Source organism: Cuculus canorus, chromosome 21 (assembly GCF_017976375.1).
Source record: "Cuculus canorus isolate bCucCan1 chromosome 21, bCucCan1.pri, whole genome shotgun sequence".
In the NCBI taxonomy this organism is placed as follows: Eukaryota; Metazoa; Chordata; class Aves; order Cuculiformes; family Cuculidae; genus Cuculus; species Cuculus canorus.
This window is the reverse complement of record NC_071421.1, coordinates 6,479,446-6,502,212: the sequence shown is the minus strand read 5'-3', so window position 1 is coordinate 6,502,212 and position 22,767 is coordinate 6,479,446. Positions and strand designations below refer to the sequence as shown.

At 52.1% G+C, this 22,767-nt stretch overlaps 2 protein-coding genes across 7 annotated transcripts; one reads left to right on the top strand and one right to left on the bottom strand.

Annotated features, from left to right (window-relative positions):
• Positions 1-28: 28 nt before the first annotated feature.
• On the bottom strand, positions 29-13,191 carry DNAJC16 (DnaJ heat shock protein family (Hsp40) member C16). 5 transcript variants are annotated; one of them, XM_054085544.1, is made up of 14 exons: positions 12,830-13,191; positions 10,741-10,807; positions 9,532-9,862; positions 8,233-8,417; positions 6,349-6,453; positions 5,661-5,819; positions 5,167-5,297; positions 4,740-4,923; positions 3,421-3,603; positions 3,113-3,189; positions 2,467-2,547; positions 2,265-2,381; positions 1,541-1,711; positions 29-1,167 (listed from the first exon to the last, which is right to left on the bottom strand). In XM_054085544.1, the coding sequence occupies exons 1-14, from the start codon at positions 13,189-13,191 to the stop codon at positions 771-773; spliced, it is 2,550 nt and encodes an 849-aa protein (XP_053941519.1). In that variant the 3' UTR covers positions 29-770. The 5 variants fall into 5 exon arrangements, with proteins under 5 accessions (XP_053941519.1, XP_053941520.1, XP_053941521.1 ...); XM_054085545.1 differs by having other exon boundaries at positions 1,541-1,708; XM_054085546.1 differs by having other exon boundaries at positions 2,265-2,363; positions 12,830-13,062.
• On the top strand, positions 13,150-21,435 carry CASP9 (caspase 9). Of its 2 annotated transcripts, none has more exons than XM_054085551.1 (10): positions 13,150-13,258; positions 14,670-14,889; positions 15,407-15,487; positions 15,664-15,695; positions 16,604-16,780; positions 17,505-17,594; positions 18,504-18,651; positions 19,182-19,361; positions 19,547-19,656; positions 20,919-21,381. In XM_054085551.1, the coding sequence occupies exons 2-10, from the start codon at positions 14,793-14,795 to the stop codon at positions 21,009-21,011; spliced, it is 1,008 nt and encodes a 335-aa protein (XP_053941526.1). In that variant the 5' UTR covers positions 13,150-13,258; positions 14,670-14,792; the 3' UTR covers positions 21,012-21,381. The 2 variants fall into 2 exon arrangements, with proteins under 2 accessions (XP_053941526.1, XP_053941525.1); XM_054085550.1 differs by lacking the exon at positions 13,150-13,258 and adding an exon at positions 13,270-13,456 and having other exon boundaries at positions 20,919-21,435.
• Positions 21,436-22,767: the final 1,332 nt, after the last annotated feature.

Here is a 22,767-nt window from a genome sequence, read left to right as displayed (position 1 = left end):
TTAAAGTTATGGCTCTAGGATACATCGTCTAGAATCGACAGAAGCAGAAAGGCATCTGAAAAATCAATGTGACATTTAAATGGCTCAACACCTTTACAGTATGTACGGCCGTGCAGAACCCCTTCTCTCCCTGGTTCTGGTTTAGCCGGTGAAGCTGCATGTGGAACTATGGCAGGAGGAGCATGGAACATGCAGATCACCTACGAGCCCGCACCACAGGCGAGTCCCAGCTACAGGTTTGCTACGAGGGAGACGTTCCTGACCATACTCTAGCTCACTTACCATGGGAAAAGCCGGTAACATACGACTGCCTGGTGGGAGGAGGCCTTTCGGAAGGGTCTTGCCAGTGTTACACCGTGCACCATGGGCTAAAGCATGTGGGGAAGCGGAGAGAGAACCACGACCCAACCTGCGTCATTGGCCACGTGCAGTCTGGACCGAGTCACCGTGGCAGAGAAGTCCTGGGTTTTAATTCAACTGAGGTAAAACAAGAGATGGAACGAGGGCGACTCGGGAAGCAGATGCGGCAGGACAAGAAGGGGAAAACAGACTTCTTGGCTCTTCGGTAGTACGACATCCAAACGCACAAAGGAGTCGGTGGAGGGAATTGCGGCGCGCTTGGCTGCGCTTTGGGGCTCAAGTCGATGGCCCTAGGAGAGTTCACCTAAAACCTAAGGTCCATTCATCACGCTTGTTTGCTTATTCCTGGAAAGAGCTGTCCCTTGTCATCTTCATAAAAAGTTTGTCCATTAGAATCTCTTTAAAATCCCTCAGTCTAGTGCGGGCCACGAGGGGATATAGAACCTCTGTAAGGAACCCTCCAGGAGGCGCTCCATCCAAAAGGACAATTTGTGTAATTTATTTTTAATGGATCTGGATCCTGGGCTGCAGGAGGATTTACCTCGGGCTTCTGTGTGTAGTGAGGAATCGTAATCCTCGCATGATCCCAGTGTTCCCCCCTCGTCGCCTGATCTGTGAGGCTTGAAGAGGCAGAAATATTTCTTGTGGCCATTTAGAGCCAGGACATAGCCTGTGTAGTCACGCTCAAGGAAATGCTTGTCATACTGATTCGGAATGGGGGCCGCATCCTGTGCGAACTCTAACAGGTATTCCAGCCATTCTCGGTGCTTGTCCAAGCTGAGGAAGGAGAAATGAAGACAGCTGGTCCTGGAGGAAGAGCAGAGGAGAAGCAGGATTAGCATGTCTTCTGAGCAAGGCTGAATTCCCACTGGACAGGTGTTTGTAAACAAGGGCTGTGTCGCCACAGCTCCCTGTTTAACCCAGTTCAGCACAGGTGACAATTACCTGGCATGTGGCACTGTGGTGCTCTTTGTTCATTGGAATGCAGAAGCAGCCAAAGCGGCAGCAGTGCCAGCCCTCTCTGCCCACCTTTACCAAGTACATGTGGTTCTCGGTGGCTGATTGCCACTCAGGAGTGCAGAGCTGTTCCCTTCCGGCAATTGAGCCAACACCGCTCCTCTTAACTTGTCATCGGAGCAGCAATACGTTAACAGAAACCTGGGAGCAGGCCCTAGCCTACCCTGTGAATGTGTAGACTTCCAGGGCAAACTTCTGGAGCAGGGCGGTTTTGGTTGAGTTGGAGAGGATCAAGACCACGTTGATGTGACCCGGCCTCAGGCGTACCAAGTTGCTGTTGTAGTTGATGTCCGTTAGCTCGGTCACCTCGACAAAGCCCTTCTTGGGAATCCTGCTGTGACAAAACAGTGACTGAGTGACAGGGGAGTGAAGAACTCGGAGTAAATGATGGAGAAACTGAATCATAAAATTGTTGGGGTTGGAAAGGACCTTAGAGATCATCCAGTTCCAATCCCTCTGCCATGGGCAGGGACACCTCCCAGTGGATCAGGCTGCCTAAGGCCCCATCCAACCTGGCCTTGAATAATTCCAAGGAGGGGAAGGTGAACTCATTCCCTGCCCTGTTACACTGAGATGTCCCTGTGCCCTGTACCTAAAGCTGCTTTATTTGGAACAACAGCCAGACTTGGATCTTCCTCAAACAGTCAGTCAGACCCTTCTCTTTCCCCTGAGGATCAAATGCAGTGGGAATCACTTAATAACTGAGTTTGTGCGCCCGTGTCCTGTCTGCCCTGTGTCCTGTCTGCCCACCACTCCTACCCACCTGGCCGTGCCCGCAATGACCGCGCTACATCTGCACGGCTCCGGCATTTCTCTGCTGCCCACCTAACACTCTCTGTGTGCATGCTCTGTGCAGAAAACACTTCTGGAGAAATTAGAGAGGGAACCTGTTACTCTCTTTGCTGAAGCTCGCGTCGTTCTTCTCTGTCTTTGCGGTGGTTTCTTCCTTCTCAGAGGGAGGAGACTCCCTTGCATCACTCGAATCACTGCAAAGGGAGATTATCCTGTGTGTGTTTAAGGTGCCAGACTGGATTGAGGTGCTACTGGCTGGACCGTTAGATTCCCTAGGATGTTTTGGAGTGCACTCACCTGAAAGCCTGAACGATAACGGTGCCAAAGAGAATGAAGAGAGCAGAGAAGAGCAAGGACAGCAGTGGCATCATTTCTCGCCTGTGGGGAGGATTTGCAAACAACAATCACAGCTGCTTGAATTGCGCAGTTTCTGCTCAAATTGCAAAGTTTCTGCTTGAATTGCAGTTTCTGCTCGAATTTCAGTTCCCATCTACCTCAACTAATACCACATAGTTTCCCCCAAAACTCAGCTTGTTTCCTCGGGTCCTAAAGATGATCAAGATTTTTTGAGCACTGTCCTGCTCTCACCCAAAAGGAGGACAAAAGTGGATTTTAAACTAAGGTGAGAGGGAAGTGGTGAAAAACAACAATAGACGTGTGTTTTCAGGAGCATAATAAAATCATGGAATCATTAAGGTTGGAAAAGGCCTCTGAGATCATCCAGTCCATGCTCAGGCTCAAGGATGGAGCACCCAGGGCTTCAGGCAGAAGCTAACGTCACTGTGGTGTCACCACTCCTCACCTAAACGTCAAGAGCAGACAGACACCTCTGTGTGTTGATATGTTCTCAGTTCCTGTTAATATAACCTGGTTCTGCTACGCATCTGAACAAGACAACAGCAATCCTGCTCTCTACTGAGACCTGGTAACACCCAATCCGTACCAGTTACTGTGAAACAAACTGTCCCACCAATCCGAGATGTAGTCAAGCGTGGAGTAGAGCCATCGGATAAGGAACATCTGTTTAAAAAGAAAAAAAATCAAACAATAAACCCGCTATCCAGAGCTCTGGCAGGACTCCCACCCCTTAAACAGGATCCTAGGCCGAATCGGCTTTAGAGCAAGCCACAAGCTTCCTTCTGTGAACAAGAATATATTGAGGAGTCTTGCCTCGGTATTTTAAAACAGAACGGGCCTGTGAATGGCCCCAAAAAGGCACAGCAGAGGCTGCACAGCTGGAAAGGCACTTACCGGAGCGAGCTCATCATTCAGGTCCGCCAGGACAGTCTCTGAAGAGAGAAGGCCGGGGTCTGTCCTCAGCTGGTCCAGAAGGTCCAGGAGGATGAAGTTGTCTTCTTTGCTGCCTTGCCAGGCATCCTCCAAGGTTTTATAGGCGATCTTCCCTGCGTTATTGCGTCTCTCCAAAATGACCACCTGGAGAAGCCAGTAACATTGTGGATGTCAAAGAGGAAGGCACACTTTCCTAGACAGATGTTCTGCTTCAAATCACTGCCCAGAATTGTCACATCAACCACAGAATCACAGAATCATTAGGTGGGAAAGGGCCCAAAAGATCGAGTCCAACTCTTAAACTCAAACTGCCAACTCCACCACTAAACCATGTCCCTAAGCACCACATCTACCTGTCTTTTAAATCCCACCAGGGACGGAGACACCACTACTGCAGTGGGCAGCCTCTGCCAGTGCTTCACCGCTCCTTCACTAAAGAAATTCTTCCTAATATCCAATCTAAACCTCTCGTGGAGCAACTTGAGGCCATTTCCTCTCATCCTTTGTTATTTGGGACAAGGGACTAATACCCACCTCACCACAACCTCCTTTCTGGGAGATGCAGAGCGCGAAGAAGTCTCCCCTCAGCCTCCTCTTCTCCAGGCTAAACAATCCCAGGTCCCTCAGCTGCCCCCAGAACCCCTGGACTCCAGACCCTTCCCCAGCTCTCTTCCCTTTCTCTGAATGTGCTCCAGCCCCTCAAGGTCCTTCTTGGAGTGAGGGGCCCAAAACCAAACCCAGGATTTAAGGTGTGACCTCACCCACGCTGAGCACAGGGGGACGATCCCTTCCCTGCTCCTGCTGCCACCCCATGGCTGATCCAAGCCAGGATGCTGGTGGCCTTCTTGCCCACCTGGGCCACTGCTGGCTCATGTTCAGCCGCTGTCACCCAGCACCCCCAGGGCCTCTTCCACCCGGCAGCTTTCCAGATGCTCTTCCCCAAGCCTGGAGCTGCCTGGGGTTGTTGTGGCCCAAGAGCAGGACCCGGCCCTGGGCCTTGTTGAAGCCCATCCCGTTGGGCTCAGCTCATGGATCCAGCCTGTCCAGGTCCCTCTGCAGAGCCTTCCTGCCCTCTGGCACACCAACACTCCCGCCCAGCTTGGTGTTGTCTGCAAACAGACTGAGGGAGCCCTCAATTCCCTGTCTGGATCATGGATTAAACAGAACTGGCCCCAGCACAGTGCCCCAGGGAACATATCAAGGTATCGCATTCTACATAAAATGATGTGAATTAGAATGAGAAATGAAAAGAAAATGGAAAAATAAGAGTAAACGCTCACAGCTGATTTGCCCCGATACTTCTCCTCATCCATCAGCAAGGTGTCTGCAAACTCTGGCTGCCGATCATTGTAGATGTGCACAAACTTCAAGGTGTCTTTTGTGTTAGCCACAGCAAAAGTCAAAAATGCCTCATAAGCCTCGGCAAATTTATCGCCTTCTCCGGTAAGTAAGACCACACAGTGCCTAGGCAACACAACGAGATGCAGGATTAGGAGCCATTCTGGATGTGAGAGGAAACAACCATCCCCTTTCCACCAGACAGAATGATCCTGATAAGCCAGAAACCTGTCAAACAATGCCGATACCCAGCATAATCCAATCTGCTCATTTCCCTTCTCCCTCAGAATCAAACAAAAGGGCCCTCTTGGAGCAGCCCCGGAGCCCTGGGGAACGCAGCCAGAGGACACATAACTTGCAGAGTCTTACTTTCGCTGACGGTGAGACTTCTTCACAGGACACAGCTCCTGGAACAGCCTCTGGCTGGTAAGCCTGGCCACCATGAGGAACTTATTCTGGGAAAGGAAGTCGTCAATGAGCTGCTTCTTCATTTCTCGTGCCTGGCAAGGACAAAGAAAGTGGTCAGGACTGAACCGAGCAGGATGAGGAGAGTAGAACTGTTGCAACATCCTTGTCTGAAGCCTGGGGAAGGCTACCAGCCATCACAGTCCTTGCTGAAATAACCTGAGATGTTTTGAGGCTGTGAGACTGAGAAGCTGCCTGCAGCCACCCCCCTCAGAAGGTCAGACACCAGAGTGGAAGCCCACCAAGCTTCCTTCCTCCTAATGATCACTCCCTGCCTCTGCTGAAGCCCGAATTTCTGCTGGGAATGAACGCTCTTTACTCTTGAAACACGACAGGAACCAACAGGCTCAGTCAGAAAACCTCAGCATCCATCTCTCATGGAGAGGACTGAGCAATACCTGCACGACATCAGCTGGCTTGTTGATGTGCTCCTTGAAGATCATCATGGTGGGAGTGTAGACATTGATGTTGTACTGACTGGACAGCTCTTCCGTGCCTCGGAGCCCGACGTACACGTAACCGAAGGACAAGTAATCGCGGTAGGCAAAGGCAGTCAGCTGTGCAGGAAGAGAGCACCAGCATGCATTTATATTAAGAGAGCAAATAACATCCTGTGGTGACCTGGCTTCGAGGATACCTCCCGCTGTTTAAATGTCATTGGGCATGCACTGTAAGAGGTAAAAGCCTTTCCTCTCCCTTGCTGATCTGCAGTTTGCATTTTCTTAGTCAATGGATCCACAGCTTTGTTTTACAACCCAACATTTCATGCAGGGGATTCTTAGGGAACGGGCTCTCCAGTAACGCAAATTGGATGTGCCACAAAACCCTCCTGTTACCAGTAAAGGTTGGTACCTGCCTCTGCTGCCTCTGGAACCCACCCACACCTTCATATCACTGAGGGTATGGCCATGGTGGGACAGAGACACAAACTCCTAAAGAAACAACCAGCCAGCTAAGCCATTTTCAACCCACACTTGCTCTCCTAGAGGATTTAGAGGCATTGGTCTACCTCTGTTCACGGCAAGATCACATTTCCTTTCAGAACAGCTGGATTTATTAGCAATACAGTGACAGAAAGCACATTACCTTGTACAATAATGGCACAACTGGCATATGATCAAATAGAAGGACGTGGGGCTTGTTTTCTTTCTTCCAGTTGGAGAGAAAGCGGATGTAGTTTTTATCTGTAATCTTGAAATAGAATCAGAGCATTAGTGTAAAACTCTGAGCCGTCAGACACGTGCAATGCTGTACGATTAGGTGTCTGAATGAGAACCCAGTGTGCAAGAACTGTCCAGGTGTTACAGATAGCAGACTGTGGGTTTGGCTTTACAGCTATGCCCAAGCTGTGTGTTTTGATGCAGGAAATGGGTTGAAAGCATCAGTCTTGACCCCCACCAACCCTCTTAGTTATTGTGCCCTTTGTTGGCATTGTTTCAAGTCACTGCTGATTGCCATTTTCATTCATAACTTTCATCAGGACTTTATATACAATGGGAAGCCAATGGTTAACAGGCACCTGTGTGCTCAAACCTGCTCTATTTTGAACCAGCTCGTTTATAAGGGAGATCTCAGCATGTTTAGGAGCCCACAAGGAGAGCGGCAGACTGCTAGCTCTGCTCTTCAGGAAGGACACAGATGCAGGAAGGAGATGGAGCTGTTAGAGCAAGTTAAGAGGAGGCCATGAAGATGATCTGAGGGCTGGAACACCTCCCATATGAGAGCAGGCTGAGAGAGTTGGGGTTGTTCAGCCTAGAGAAGAGAATGCTCCTGGCAGACCTTAGAGTGGCTTCCAGTTCTGAAAGGGTCTCCAAGAAAGCTGGGGAGGGGCTCTGGATCAGGGAGTGCAGGGACAGAACGAGGGGAATGGTTTTAAGCTGAATGAGGGGAAATTGTGATGAGCTCTTAGGAAGAAACGTTTCCTTGTGAGGGTGGGGAGGCCCTGGCCCAGGTTGCCCAGAGCAGTGGTGGCTGCCCCATCCCTGGAGGGGTTCAAGGTCAGGTTGGATGGGGCTTGGAGCCCCTGATCCAGTGGGAGGTGTCCCTTCAGGGTAGGTGGAACTGGATGGGCTTTAAGGTCCATTCCAATCCAAGCCACTCCATGACCCTATGATTCTTGAGGAACTCCTGGCTGCAGGAGATGAAATGGCTGCTTAAGCCATGGAAATGGTCAGCAGCCCCTGCTTTTGGGGCGAGAACTTAAATAGCTGGAAGGCAGCAAGTCAAAGGTCTGTTGGGAAGGGCAGCCCTCACTGAAGACTCCAAGGGAAAAGGAGGTGAGGTGAACAAAGCTCCGAGCCGAGGATAAACAGAGGAGAGTGCTACAGAGGCTCACCTGGCTGCATTGCCCTGAATGGGGAGGTGGGTACTTAAAGACTATGCCAGAAATAACCCAGCAAGACCAAAATGCAGGAATATTTTATCTAATAGGAGGTTTCACCTATTACTTTCAACAGGCTCGCACTGCTAGCTCCAGTCTCAAAGGTCTGAATCAAAACTGGATGAAACAACCCATGGGTCTTTGTGTGGGTGAGTTGGAGCAAACAATGCCTACAAGTTAGTGAACTTATTTGCTGGATGAAACCCCAAGAAAGGAGAAGGGAACTGAAATCCATCAGGCAGGTGGGGCACAATCCCAGATTCTGAACCGATGGGGTGGCTTTTGTATGGCTCTGGCCGCTGTGGAGTGGTACAGCCAGGAGAGCGGCAGGCAGCGTGATTAGCCCTTTCGCAAGGAGAAGCATTACAGAGCTGCATCGCACGATCGCTTCCGACAGCTCCAGGGTTTGTAGCTATAATTACAGCTCTCAAACTGCCTCGCTTCCCTGGTCTCAGACAGATCTTCTTGAGTTCATGACACAGATCAGCTTGGGGGCTGAATTAAGCAGATTAGCCACCGAAACCGCTAAGGAGAGAGGACTATCCAGACAGACACAAGCAGCAGCACACGACACTCTTACTGGAGCGTACCTTTTCCACGAGATTCCCTGGCAGAAGGTTCTCCACGAAGTGCCGCAGGTTCTCCCGAATGACAGCATTGTGGAAGAAGGTGATTTTCCCGTTGATGAGCCCGAGCAGGGAGGGTGTGCTGTGGGCACCGAGGTGATGGGCAAGGCGTCGTTCATACCCAGCGTGAACGACTCCGATTCCCACTCCTGACAAAGGAGACCGCATTCACATGAAAGATCACTGTTCACCCAAAACACGTAGCAGAAAATCAAGATTGAAGAGCTGTTTCCTTGCCCAACATCCTGCTCGGGAGTTATTCATGCGATAGTCCCTCCTAACTCTGTATTCTCATGCTCTTCCAGTCTCCGGAAAACTGTATTTCAAACTCAGATTTATCTAGGGAGAGAGAGAACGCACTGTCCTCTTTTGTTCTGCCTGTTGGTATTTCATGTGCTACATTAAAACCTCAAGGAGACAAATGTTAGTAAGTGGGAACAGCGCTGCCTTTGCCTCCTGCTCTCTGTTGAGTTTGTGTTTGTCTGGGAGTGCGTGCAGACAACACCTGCAGGGAAAACAAGGAAGCTGAGGCTGGAGGGGCAAGTACAAAACACCTCCCTGACATCCAGATGTGGTTAGTGATATTTAAAATCGCACTGTGCGGGAGCAGCCTTAAAGTCAAGGTCATCCTGCAGGGATCTTTGCTTCCCAAGCCATCCATGTGCAGGATGAGGAGCAACCCAGCCTTTTGCTGGTGATGTGATCGGCCGTGGGTCTCAGCGTCGTTTTCCATCAATGGTGCTGGACTGAGCCATCAGCCATAGAGGCAGGAGACAAGGTGTCTTACCCTCATGATATATGGGAGTTTTTCCTCAACTCTAACACACACGCTCATTGATTATGTTGTTTGCAACTCACAGGAAAGCATTAGGATAAATCCCTGAGGCTCCAAGGAAACCTTAGAGCAGCTTCCAGTACTGAAAGGGGCTCCCGGAAAGCTGGAGAGGCGTTCTTGATCAGGAAGTGCAACGATAGGATGAGAGGGAATGATTTTCAATTGAAAGATGGGAGATTGAGATGAGATCTTAGGAAAAAATGTTTCCCTGTGAGGGTGGGGAGGCCCTGGGACAGACTGCCCAAAGCACTGGTGGCTTCCCCATCCCTGGAGGTGTTCAAGGCCAGGTTGGATGGGGCTTGGAGCCCCTGATCCAGTGGGAGGTGTCCCTGCCCATGGCAGGAGGTTGGAACTGGATGGACTTTGAGGTCCCTTCCAATCCAAACCATTCCATGATTCTATGAACATTACAGATTAAATGTCCTTACCCAGTGCCTCCAATTCCTGAGCGACCTCCCTCCACACAGGCTCGATGTGGATGCAGCTGAAACACCAGTCCGAGGTTATTTTAATGAGGTAAGGTTTCCTGAAACTATCTGGCACGATTTCGTTGATGTAGTGGGAAAAATGGAGCAAATACTTCTCGTCAGAGGTGTCGCGCCTCTCCGAATTAAAGGGGAAATGGAAAAAGGACTCATCAAAATAGAAGCCTTCATGGAAGTGGTGGAACTGGCGATGCTGGTGCTGAGAGTAGCCCTGGCTTTCCCCGGCATCTCCGTAGCGATCGAAGTTTGCCCGCTTTTCCTCATTGGAGAGAATCTGGGAAGCAGAGGACAGAAGAAGGGTTGCCTGAAAGCATGAGAGGGAACTGCTCTGACAATAATCCCTTAAATAAGTAGCTGTGTAATGGGCGGGCCATGAGGGAACGGGGCTGTGAGGAACGTGTCTGGGGGATAAATGTTCTGGAAAAGGGAACCAACGCTCCACCTTGGGCTCGCTGTGGTGGAAAAAGACAGAAAAAGCTGAAGCCCAAAGAAAAAGAGGCTGTAAACCAGGATTGCTGCACCCATTTCTGACACCGATTGCTCCTTCAGCCTTAATGGCACACTGTTGGAGTGCTAATACTCTTTTCCAGAGTAGGTTTTGAACACTGAGGATTTTCTCTATGTATCAGAAAGCACAAGAGGTTTGAGCAAGCAGCCAGAAGCCCTGCAGGGAATCTGCATTCTTCAGCTGGGAGATGCTGATTTATTCCTGCCAGCGCAGCTCACTTGCTGGGGAAGTATCAGGGTCAGCCGCCGCAAACTGGGGCAGCCAACTTGGAAAGCCACACAGGAATGACGTGCAAATAACTACTTATGCACAGAATAATTTAAAGTGAAAAGCCCTGAAGTGATTAATGTTGCTTACATCATCCCCAAAATGCTTCTTTGCATGCATGACACAGACAAGACGGCCACCCGGCTCCCGCTCCTCCCTCATCTGAGGCTTTTTGGTGAGAACAGGGTGGAATCGCAGCAAAATATTTGCTGGTGACATCGAGAAAGAAGACAAAACTCTTTTTCCTTGTCTGCTTCCACAGGGTCAAGGACCTTTCCCGTGTAGACGCAGGCAGATAAAGCACAAAGCCCCATCTGGTAAAATAAAGCCACTTAATTTTTAACGGCAGCACAAGTTTAGCAAGAAGAGCACATTACCTCATAGGCCTTGCTAATCTGGATGAATTTGTCTTCTGCTCCCGGGTCCTTGTTTTTGTCAGGGTGCCTGTGAGGCAGAACCAGAGGGAAAGGGGTCAGTGGTTCCTGGGAGCATAGCAAGCCAGATGCCTCCCCTTGGAGCAAGCAGGACACGGAGTTAGTGCAGTGCATCCCCTAGGATCAGATTTTACACCGAGTGCATGCTCTCCCTACTCAAACCTCATCCCAAAACGCAGCACCGGGATGCGCACTGTGCACCTGCAGGTCTGTCACCCATCCAATCTGTCCCCAACGGCCTCAGCCCAGCATGAGGGAGAGCGTATCTTCCCTATAGCTCCAGCTGTGAGGCCCTCAGCTGCCACCCTATGTATCTACAAGGATCTCCCTGTAAAACATCTCCTGCTGCAGCCCGAGGGGATGTCTTGGACAAAACTCTGCAGGCTCTAAAAGCTTTGGATGAGGCTGTTTTCCAAGGAGTGTCCCAGAGAACTGGTGGCTGCCCCATCCCTGGAGGTGTTCAAGGCCAGGTTGGATGGGGCTTGGAGCAACCTGATCCAGTGGGAGATGTCCCTGCCCATGGCAGGGGGTGGAACTGAGTGGTCTTTGAGGTCCCTTCCAACCCAAACCATTCTATGATAAAATGAAACACCTCGAGCCTGCTCCTCAGCGCGCACCACTGAAGTGAGGGGCATGACATTTGTGGATCCAACGTCTTTCCCTTTGGCACAACGGCTTGAGCTGCCCTCCGATTTCAATGTTTGAAACTTAGAACCCAGCACGTTATAGATTCCCAGCTGAGTCTAGGAGAATGTTTTTCCCCCATAGCCAGACTTTGGGAGGGTTATCCCCCATGGACTGCTAGTGGGAAGGCACCTGCTGGGTTCCAGTATGGCTCCTGGGCCAGGAGGAGGATGCAGTGCTCGCCTGACAGCCAGCAGGGTGGGTAATCATAGAATCATTTGGTTAGAAAAGACCTTTAAGATCACCAAGTGCAATTGCACCTGTCCAGCAATAAACCTGAGTACGTCATTTACTCAGCTTTTAAACACCTTCAAAGATGGTGACTCCTCCACTGCCCTGGGCAGCCTCTGCCAGGGCTTCACCACTCTTTCTATGAAGGAATATTTGTTAATATCCTATCTAAACCTCTCCTGGCACAACTTGAGGCCACTTCCTTTCAGTCTATCACTTGTTACCTGGGAGAAGAGTCCAGCACCCACCTCCCTTCAAACTCCTTTCTAGAAGCTGCAGAGAGCAATGAGGTCTCCCCTCAGCCTCCTCCAGGCGAAACAATCCCAGGTCCCTCAGCTGCTCCCAGAACCCCTGGGCTCCAGACCCTTCCATAGCTCCGTTCCCTTCTCCAGATGCGCTCCAGCACCTCAAGGTCTTTCTTGGAGTGAGAGCCCCAAACTGAACCCAGGATCTGAGGTGTGGCCTCACCTGTGCTGAGCACAGGGGGACGATCCCTTCCCTGCTCCTGCTGCCACCCCATGGCTGATCCAAGCCAGGATGCTGATGGCCTTCTTGCCCACCTGGGCCACTGCTGGCTCATGTTCAGCCGCTGTCACCCAGCACCCCCAGGGCCTTTTCCACCCGGCAGCTTTCCAGCTGCTCTTCCCCAAGCCTGGAGCTGCCTGGGGTTGTTGTGGCCCAAGAGCAGGACCCGGCCCTGAGCCTTGTTGAAGCCCATCCCGTTGGGCTCAGCTCATGGATCCAGCCTGTCCAGGTCCCTCTGCAGAGCCTTCCTGCCCTCTGGCACACCAACACTCCCGCCCAGCTTGGTGTTGTCTGCAAATGGGCTGAGGGAGCCCTCGATCCCCTTGTCCGGATCATGGATAAAGGGATTAAACAGAACTGGCCCTAAAACGGAGCCTTGGGGACACCGCTGTGCCCCGCTCTGAATCGATCTGGCTCCGGCCCCGCCGCTTTTACCCAGCAGAGGCTGCACCCACCCACGCCAACAGCAACCGCTTCTCCAGCAGGACTATGCCACCCCCGCGGCCTCCCCCGCTGCTCGAGCCCCGGCCCGACCCCGTCAACCGCGACATCCCCCGCGACCCCGGCGCCCGCCCGACACCACCGCACCCACCACTCCCGGGCCAGCCGCTTGTACGCCTTCTTGATGTCTGCCTGGCTGGAGCTGCGCCCGACCCCCAGGACGCGGTACGGGTCGAAATCCCCCGGCGCCGCCGCCACCTGCGCTGCCAGCAGCAGGACGAGGAGGGCGGCCCAAGCCAGGCCCGCCCGCCGCGGCGCCATGACAGACGGACACGGCCGGGCCGCCGCTTCCGGCGCGCCGTCACCATGGAGATAGCGCGCTTCCGGCCATGGAGGAGGTGGAATAGAGCTGGTGGGCAGAGCGGCAGCTAGGCCACAGAGGAGGAGGGCGGAGCGGCGCCAGGGAGGAGGTGGAGGCATAGAGACTAGCAGGCAGAGCGGCAGCGCGGCCATCGAGAGGACGGGCGGAGCGGCGTCATGGAGGACGTGCGGCTATAGAGGAGGCGATGCCCTAGAAGAGGTGGGACCATAGAGACGGACGGGCAGAGCGGCGGTGCGCCCGTCGAGGAGGCGGAGCGGGGCCGCTATGGAGGAGGCGCAGCGGCGGGCGCTGAGGCGCGGGCGGGCCCGGCTGGTGTCGTCGCTGCGCCTGGCGCCGCTCTGGGACGCGATGGAGGAGCGCGGGCTCTTCACCCGCGCCATGCTGGAGGAGCTGCAGGTGCGCCCGGCACGGGGAGGCACCGTGTCCCCTCTCCCCGGTGGCGGCCCCGGGGGAGCCCTCCGTGCCCCTCCTCAGCCGCTGGGGGGGAGCTGAGTGCCCGTGAGGCCGGGGTTTAGGCGCAGGGGCAGACCTTGTGTCCCCTCGCCCCGGTGCCAGACCAGAGGGATCCCCACCAAGCCTAAGGGAGGGCCCTGTGTTCCTCTCGTTAGGCCCAGGGCAGGGCCAGTGTCCCCTCGCCCTGCTGCCAGGCCAGGGTCTGTCCCTGTGCCCCCCTCAGCCTCACAGGAGGGTCTGTATCCCCCTGAGGCTTGGGGGCAGCCCTTGTGTCCCCATCAGGCCCGAGAGAGGATCCTGTGTCCCCTTCAGCCCCCAGTGACAGGCTTGGGGATGGCCCCCATATCCCCTCGGCCTGGTGACAGGCCTGGAGGGGGTGGCCCTGGTGTTCTTTCAGGCCTCAAGGAGGTCCCTGTATCCTCTGTAGCTCCAGTGACAGGCCCTGTATCCCCTCAGCTTGGTGATGGGCATGGGAGGGTGGTTGCCATGTCCTCTCAGGCCCCAGGGAGGCCCCCCCATCTCCCCTCATGCCAGTGACAGGCGTGGAGGGGGTGGCCTCAGTGTCCTTCAGGCCCAAGGGAGTGCCCTGTGTCACCTTCAGCCCTTGACAGGCCTGGAGATGGCTCTCATGCCCCCTCCCCCCAATGACACCCCTCAGGGGGTGGCCCTTGTCTCTCCCCAGGCTATGCAGGTAAGAGCTGTAAGACTCCTGCCCTATCTTGTCTCTTCTTGTCCTCAGCCAGTGCCAGGTATAGAGGTTTCTCCTTGGGTTCCCATCCCAACCTGGTGATGGGTCTAAGGGGTCCCTGTTACCTCTTTCTGACCCTGATGACAGGTTCAGGATGCCTTGCCATGTCACACATACTGCTGACAGACTGGAGGTGCCTTTTCCTCCCCTGGGGATGCTCTTCCCTCTCCTCTGGGCCTTGTGCAGGATGCAGCTGCCTGGCTTGAGGCAACAGGACTTCTTGGCGGAGGGGGGAGGGAGGCTGGGGCTAGGGTTTGGGGGGCTCCTAGGGGTCTCTGTGGCTGTGGTCGTGTTCTCATTCACTTCCTGTAGACGTGCTGGGTGTGGATCTCCATGTTTCTGCCCTCTGGGTGCCAGATGGAAGGCTTGTAGTTAACGTGCGTTGTCCTGGGCTTTTCTCCTGTGCAGAGTGCTGGCAGCCGAGGAGAGCAAGCCCGGCAGCTGATCATTGACCTAGAGACTCGAGGAAAACAGGCTTTCCCTGTATTCCTCTCCATCCTGCGGGAGACAGGACAGGGTGACCTTGCAGACATGCTGACCAAGGAGTGCGAGTGCCCACTGGCGCCACCGCAGCTGGTTGACCTGCAACCTGTCGAGCTGGACTTACGCGGAGAAAAGCATAAGGAAAGTAAGTATCGAGGGTGCCATTGTTTTCTGGGCAAACAGCAGCGTGGGGGTGGCAGTTGGGATCCTTCTCCCTGTGGGTAACAGTCCACGGAGTCTTGATTTTTATTATCCTGGAGCATGGCTTGTAGAGGTGACTGCACAGAGCTGCTGGGAAAACATCATGCTTCCCAGTCGCAGAAGCTTTGAAGCTCAAGCAATGTGATCATGATGTTAGGAGCTTCCTTCTCCTTATTTTTGTGTGCAACCTCAGCGCTGCCTTGGTAAGAAAGGATTTTTCCACATCTAGTGCTCTGCTGAATCTGAGTGTAGATCCAGCTTGTGTGATTGTAAGGAGAAACTTCATCTGCCGAGCCCTGAAAATGGGAAAAGGAATGCGATGTTGTGTTGCAGCCTGGTAGTAGGATTGCTGCAGTGGGTGGCTGTTGGATCAGGTCCTTCTGGGCACCTCAGAGTGGTTGTTTGTGGCATGGAATCGGAAGGGGGAAAAGGTGAGACCTGACTGTCCTGTGTCATTACAGATGTGAGCATTCCTGAGCGTTTGTCCATCCCAGTCCAAGCTGAGAACAAAAGACCTCAAATGCCTCCTGCGCCAACCCGGGGTAAGCCATGCCCCAGCCTCTTCCAGAGAGATGGGATGCCAAACACTCATTTCCAGCGTGTGGTGGGATGGGAAGGAGGAATTCGTACGCATAACCATGTGTTACAGGCAACAGGACTGATGTTAATTCCATGGAGTGCAGAAAGCTAAATACTGTATCTGTGTTGTGTGTTGTAGGTTCAGCTGTTGACAAGAGGAACCGCGATTTGGTTAGTATTTGGTTAGGTCAGAAATGCTTCCTTTTAAGCCAAAGCTCTGTGCCTTGTGTGTGGCTACCAGAAAATCACCCTGGGATGGCTGGTTCTCACTCTGTGTTATCTGAGCAATTGTTCCAAGGCTGATGGGGCTGTAACGAGGCCGATCGGCTCGCAGCGGGTCAATCATTAGCCAGCTCCTCCTTAACGCAATGAGATAACAGAGCTAAAGCTTGTGTTTAAACACTTACCGCCAAGGCAACTGGTAATTTCTGAAGGCACCAAGTCATGTGTTGTCTGCAAGGTGGTGTTTAGACTTTGTAATCATAGTGTTGAGGGACAGACACCGACAAAATGATAAAGGATATGAGCAGCACGCTTGGGCACATCGGGAGATGCGCAAGGAAGTGAGTGTTGTGAATACATCTGGAGTTGCCTTCTGATGGCCTCCCAAGTTTTTGATGCATAGGGAGTAGTTTGGCTATGCATGCGCAAGGCTCAAGGCTCGTGGCTGTAAAGGTGCAGGTGTCTGGGTAGCTCGTATAAAATTCCTGCGGTGCTGTCATCTGTCGTGAAGCTGAATCTCCGGGAGATTTATCTCCTTATTCCTTTGACTCCTTACCGGGGCTCTCATGGTGAGGTTTAATGATGCCTAAAAAAACTCCTGGAAACTTCAACTTGCCTTTGGAGACGCTGCAGGTAAAGAGGCAGCTGGTTTTCCGCAAAGGTGGTCCCTGCTTTAGCAGCTTGTTATGTGTTCTTTGGCAGCTGATAATGTGTGTGTGGAGAGCAGATGCTCCTGCATCATCACAGAAAAGCTGTGAACAAAGTTACTTTAAGGACTCCCATTCATTGTTGGTGTTGGATCCCACTGGATTAGTCAGCTCCAAATCAGGTGTTTAATTGCGCTGTGTGCCTGCCAGGTTTACGAGCTGAAAGCGAACCCGTGTGGCCACTGCCTGATCCTCAACAATGTCAACTTCAGTAGAGACTCAGATCTGTCCACTCGAGACGGCTCTGACGTGGACTGCGAGAAGCTGGAGAAGCGCTTCAAGGCCTTGTGTTTCAACATCCTGACTCGGCGCAATCTGAAAGCTCAGGTAGGACCAGCTATGTCCACCTAACATGAGGGGCAAGATGCGAGCCCCTAGAAGTGATGGGAGTGTGTTTTGGGGTGTACCCCAGTGCTGGCAGCGCGCTGACAGCCCCAGCCTGTGCTGCACAAAGAAATGATCAACCGCTGCCATTCTCTTATTTTGTTGTCATGCTGCAATGGCAGAAGGAGGAACGACCTCGAATGTTTTCACCCTTCCTGCTTGTGATTTGTAGGGCGATTGGGAAGGCTGTATTTCTGTGATAGCTCTGACAGCCTCTGTGCTGTGTGCAGTGGGGTGTGATTCGCCTGTCTGTACAGCGCTCGGCTGTTACTCGAAGCAGTACGGCGTGCTCAGATCACCAGAGCAACTGCTGAAAGTAAAACGAGGTTCTCTGCTCACCCAAGTGGCCCCCGGTTGAAGCAGTGCCTTTCAGGGGATAAATGTGTTTTTGGTTTACATTGCTGGGTTATAAATAACACAGCGAGGAGAGAAATCTGTGTAATTAAAGCAAACGATGTTAAATAAGGACAGAACCACAGCAATGCTCACTCTCTGCTGATGGCTTTTGCTGCCTGTTTGTTTCTGCTGGAGAGAACGCAGCAGAGAGATCGGCTGGATTCTTCTGAGCAGCGCAGCTGTCATAAAACTGATAAAAGCAAGGCCTGGCAATAATCTGGGTCTCCGAGTTATAGTTGAAAAAGCTCTTACCATGATGTTTCCTATGTAGGAAATGGTTTCAGAGCTGCAGAAGCTGGCACAGCAGGACCACAGCGCCTTGGACTGCTGTGTCGTGGTCATCCTTTCCCATGGCTGTCAGGTAGGTTCGTCACGTCTCTCTCCTTGCTCATTAGGCAAGCTGTCCATGTGGGAAGGGGATAATTCCCTGCGCTGTGGTTGTGGGCAGGGTGGGAGAGAAGTGGAGACTGATCTGGAGGCTGTTCTGCCAAACGCTCTTGTCTGGGGGTTAAAGAAAACGGGAGCTTCTCCAGTGTAGTCAGAATCAGTGTTGTCTGTGGACAGGCGTCCTCAGTTTTGGAAGTTGGGATGTGGGATTCATATGGGCAGAGAGCAAAGGGAGGTAGCGCTAACCCTCAGGCTGCCGAAGGGACCTCAAAGCCCATCCGGTTCCAACCCCTCTGCCATGGGCAAGGACACTTCCCACTGTATCAGGGGCCTCAAAAGCCCCATCCAACCTGGCCTTGAACACCTCCAGGGATGGGAAGGTGAACTTGTTCCCTGCCCCCGTACGCCAAGACATCCCTGTGCCCTGTAGCTAAATCTACACCCTGGGCCAGAGCCTCTCCATCCTCACAGGAAAACATTTCTTCCTAGGATCTCATCTCAGTCTCCCCTCTTTCAGCTGAAAACCGTTCCCTCTCATCCCATCCCTGCACTCCTTGATCAAAATCCCCTCCCCAGCTTTCCCAGAGCCTCTTTCGGTACTGGAAGCTGATCTATGTTCTCTCTGGAGCCTTCTCTTCTCCAGGCTGAACAACCTCAACTCTGAACAACTTGGATTGCTGGGCTTTAGTGTGTTTCCAGCGATACCAGGGTATCCCCTCACCCTGGTATGCCACGTACATTTGCACAAACCTGAGGAAGGGAGATTTGTTCATGTAACTTTCAGCCACAAAGAGCCAGAAGAGCGAGCTCCTGATCAGAAATGGGCTCCCTCGGAACTGGCCTCATCTTCCACATTACTAGCTCCTGGATTTTCCTCTTGCAGACGAGCCATATTCAGTTTCCCGGAGGCATTTATGGAACGGATGGAAAACCCATTCCAATAGAAAAGATTGTGAACTATTTCAATGGGTCCCATTGCCCGAGTTTGAGAGGAAAACCCAAACTCTTCTTCATCCAGGCCTGTGGTGGAGGTGAATCTTTGTTTTAGCTCCCAAAGTGAATCAGCAGGCTTCAGAGATGTGGTTAGGCTTTGGTTTCCTGTTCGTTTTTCATTCGTCGCTTGTTTCTCCTGCTGCTTTCTCTTACTTTTGGCCATGTATTCCTACTGCGAGAGCACGGGTTGAGTCTAAGGGCTCAGGTTTGAGCCTCCTGTAGGAGGCTGGTCCTGGTTTTTGTGTGCCAGAACGGTTTTACCACACTGTAGTCATGTGAGATGAAAGGAGGGAATTAATTGCAGCACATGGCAACCACCAGCTGCCCCAAGTCCACAGCCTTGAGGTTGGTGAAGTGCGGACCGAGGGTTTCTGTGCTGGTCACCAGTGACTCTAACTCAACCAGCCCATCCAAAGGGTCAAAAAGCTTTGTTTTTGTCTAAGATCCTGTGATTTGTTGGAGGGCCTTTATTTTAATTTCTTCGTCTTCTCTTAATGGAGGATGTACGATTGCTGAATGCATGGGTGAGATGAATTTCAGGCGTTGTCTTCTTGCTTTTTTTTTTCAGAACAAAGAGATCGAGGCTTTGTAGTGGATTACGATTCACCCAGTGATGAAGCTCCTGGAGGTTCTTTGGAGTCGGATGCAACTCCTTTTCAGACTGTAGCGGGTAATGTGGATGAGCCAGATGCCGTAGCCAGTTTGCCTACACCCAGCGACATCTTGGTGTCCTACTCGACTTTTCCAGGTGAGATAGCCCACATCAATCCTCTATCAGGCACAGGGGAACTCAGAAAAAGGTTGGAGCTTCGTGGCCAAAGTTAGGGACAGCTGGGAGCAGCTGGCTCTATTGGAGATGGCACCCAGGGAGTGGCAGTGAGATGAGAACAGAAGACTGGCGTTAGCAGTAATTTTCTCATTCTTTCTCTGAAGGTTTTGTCTCCTGGAGGGAGGCGTCGACCGGCTCATGGTATGTGGAAACACTGGACAGTGTGCTGGAACAGTATGCCCACTCTGAAGACCTGCTGAACATGTTACTGCGGGTAAACAGCCTTTTTTTTCCTGCTTTGTGTAGTCATGAAAGCAATGAGGGCAATAATTAGAGCTGCAATCAGTCAGCATCCCTTCAAAACGGGATGAGGATGTTGAGCGTTCCATTTACAGAGCGGCTAATTTGAGGTACTGTGGAGAGGTCTAATTATTAAGAAAGTGTCTGGTGTTAACCTGCCAAAAACTTCTTTGAGGTTTCTGTAAATGAGAAGTAGTTCTAGAAATACAGGCTTTAATCTTTGCCAAGGAAGCTGCAAAAAAATTGCCTCAGACCAAAGTATAGCTTGTCCCATACTCAAAAGTTCAAGCTAGGGGGACACGAGGCACCGTTGTAAGTGCCACACGTCCAGGCAGATTGCACCCTGGGTCTTTTGTGCCTGGACATCTCCAGAGGTGCTCAGTCTCTGGGTTTTGCATCTGGTAAGTCTTGAGGAGCATCTTGCCCTCAGGGAGATGATGCCTAATATTTGCGTTCACATATCCTGATGAGTGAGGAGTGCAATGTGCAGGGAGTGTGGAACCGACGTGGCTAATAAAGGGTTTCCTTTGCGTGCCCTGTTGACTAGTGAGGATTGTCAAAGTGGGACAGGCATTCTAGACGCTTGTTCAGTTCTCTGTGAGTAGGAGAAGCCTCATGTGGAGGCAGCAGGGGAGAGAGAACCTACTTTTTCCTTGTTTTGCTCATGTAACAACCCTTCATGATTCCAAGTCTTGGCTGCCCCATCCCTGGAGGTGTTCAAGGCCAGGTTGGATGGGGCTTTGAGCAGTCGGATCCAGTGGGAGGTATCCCTGCGTATGGCAGGGGGTTGGAACTCGGTGATCTTCAAGGCCCCTTCCAACCTAAACCATTCTATGATTCTTTGGGGTGTGGTGGCACAGCAGCTATTGATTTCAGGGGAGTAGCAGAAGTCCCTCTCTGTGCCAGCTGGCATTCAGGGCTGGGGAAGTAAACTTAGGGAATGACAGGCCTGTCTGGAAAAGAATGAGTGGGAAAGGAATTTGCCTTAAAGTAGAACACCTGAAGGGAAAGAGAGAGTTGTGACTGAAGTGGAGAAGCACCCACGGGAGGCAGCTGTGGGTGGTTGTGGCCAGGGTTTCTTGAAAGGCAGTTTTCCCTCAATTTCCCTTTTGTTTTTGCCAGTGAAAACGTCCCATTTTAGAACTGCTTGCTCTCCCTTGTGACCACGCTTCCCATGAGAGGTTGCGCCCTAATAGAGGAGTTAGAAAAGCTCCTTAACTGCTCTCCTGTTCACAGGTGGCGAACGCTGTCTCTGCCAAGGGGAGGTACAAGCAGATTCCAGGCTGTTTCAACTTTCTCCGTAAAAAATTCTTCTTTAAGTGCAAGTGATATGTGGTCTCTGAGGTCCCCACCAAGTGGGACAATTGCTTCCCTGTGGCCAGATGAAATCTGTGCTGGCCGTGACTCAGCATCGCTGCTTCTGGTGTCTGTCGAGGTGTCTGTCTTGAGAAACGTGATCTGGGAAATAGAGATGGAGACCGGTGCTGTGCTGATGGGAAACATTAGCAACGGAGCAGGGATATGGGGTAAGGAAGACCCTTTGCTGGGCAGTGGACCAGCCCGGAGCTTCTGCAAGGAGCGTGCCTCTAACTCAGCCTCCAAGTATTCTTATTATATCTTTTCCTTATTCCACAATCCATGATGTTTGTGTCCTTTCCTGCCTGGAGAACCGATTGATGGAATTGAGGTCTGATAGTTAAGTGGAATGGAATGATTTTTGTAATCTATTTCTCGTTTTCAATAAAAAGGAATGAAAAAGGAAAAAATCATTTGCATTGTGTTCTCTCATCTGTTCTTCTAACAAATGCCATTTCAGCATCTCCCAAAGGCTCCTCTGAAAGCGGAAAAGCAAGACAAACCTTGGTTGAGGAATTTTTTTAGCCTGCTGATGTTACTGGTAGCGTTTCCACTGCGGCTGTGCCAGCGTATGGAGAAGGCGGCTCCTGTCCTTTTGAGTTCTTAATCAGATGCTGGACAGGAGTTACAGCAGGAAACCAGTGAGTATTCCTTTGAATATCAGAGCTGAGTTAAAGCATTTGCCCAGATGAGTTGGTTTTGTGTTGGAAACCCTGGATAGATGTGGGTAAAGCATCCTTGGAGGCCAAGGAGCTGCCTTTGGCTGTTTAGCCTGGGCAAGAGGAGGCTGAGGGGAGACCTCATCGCACTCTGCAGCTCCTGGAGAGGAGCTTGTGGTGGGGTGGGTGGTGGGCTCTTCTCCCAAGGGACAGTATGAGAGGAAATGGCCTCAAGTTGCACCAGGGGAGGTTTAGACTAGATATTAGAAAAAATTTCTTTACTGAAAGAGTGGTGAAGCCCTGGCAGAGGCTGCCCAGGGCAGCAGGGGAGTCTCCATCCCGGAAGGAGTTCAAATAACATGTAGAGGTGGCACTTTGGGACAGGGTTCAGTTGGCACGGTAGGGTTGGACTGGATGATTTTAGAGGTCTTTTGCAAACTTTGTGATTCTACGAACATTCTGAAGATTCCCTGCTCCATTAGAAAGCACACAACAGGTCTCCGGCTACTGTTGGCTGCAGGTTTCCTTACAGGCATCCCCTAAAGACAACGATGTCTACCCTTGTGACACCGCCTGTCCTGCCTCTGCCAGCTCCCGGCCCCTTCCTCGCTCGCAAGAAAAGACGCTCAGAACTGCGTTGTCAGCCATGCTGTCCGTCCCAAGCAGCTTCCAGCCTGCACACATCGCCACTAATGACCCTGTTGCTGCCACAACCCACATCTCCCGTGGCCCGTAGGCACCAGGACCCACCAGTATGTGCTTACTGGGAGCCCAGCAGTGACCCCCAGCCACCCCATGGCCCAGAGCTGGTACAGGCATCCCTGTTCCTACAGCAGTTTCCAACACCTTACAGGCACATGGACAGTTACAGCAGCAACATGGCAAGCTTTGCCTCCTCCTCGCTCCCCGGCTCCTGCCACGGTGCAGCCCCAGCACGTCTGGCTCACCCCTCCAGTCCTCCCTGGACACTCATACATCCAACGTGGAGATTTGCACACCTCAAAGTGCTCTGTGTCACCTGGCACAAGTCTAGGACAACTCACCACGGCCAAGTGTCTGTGGGAAACTCT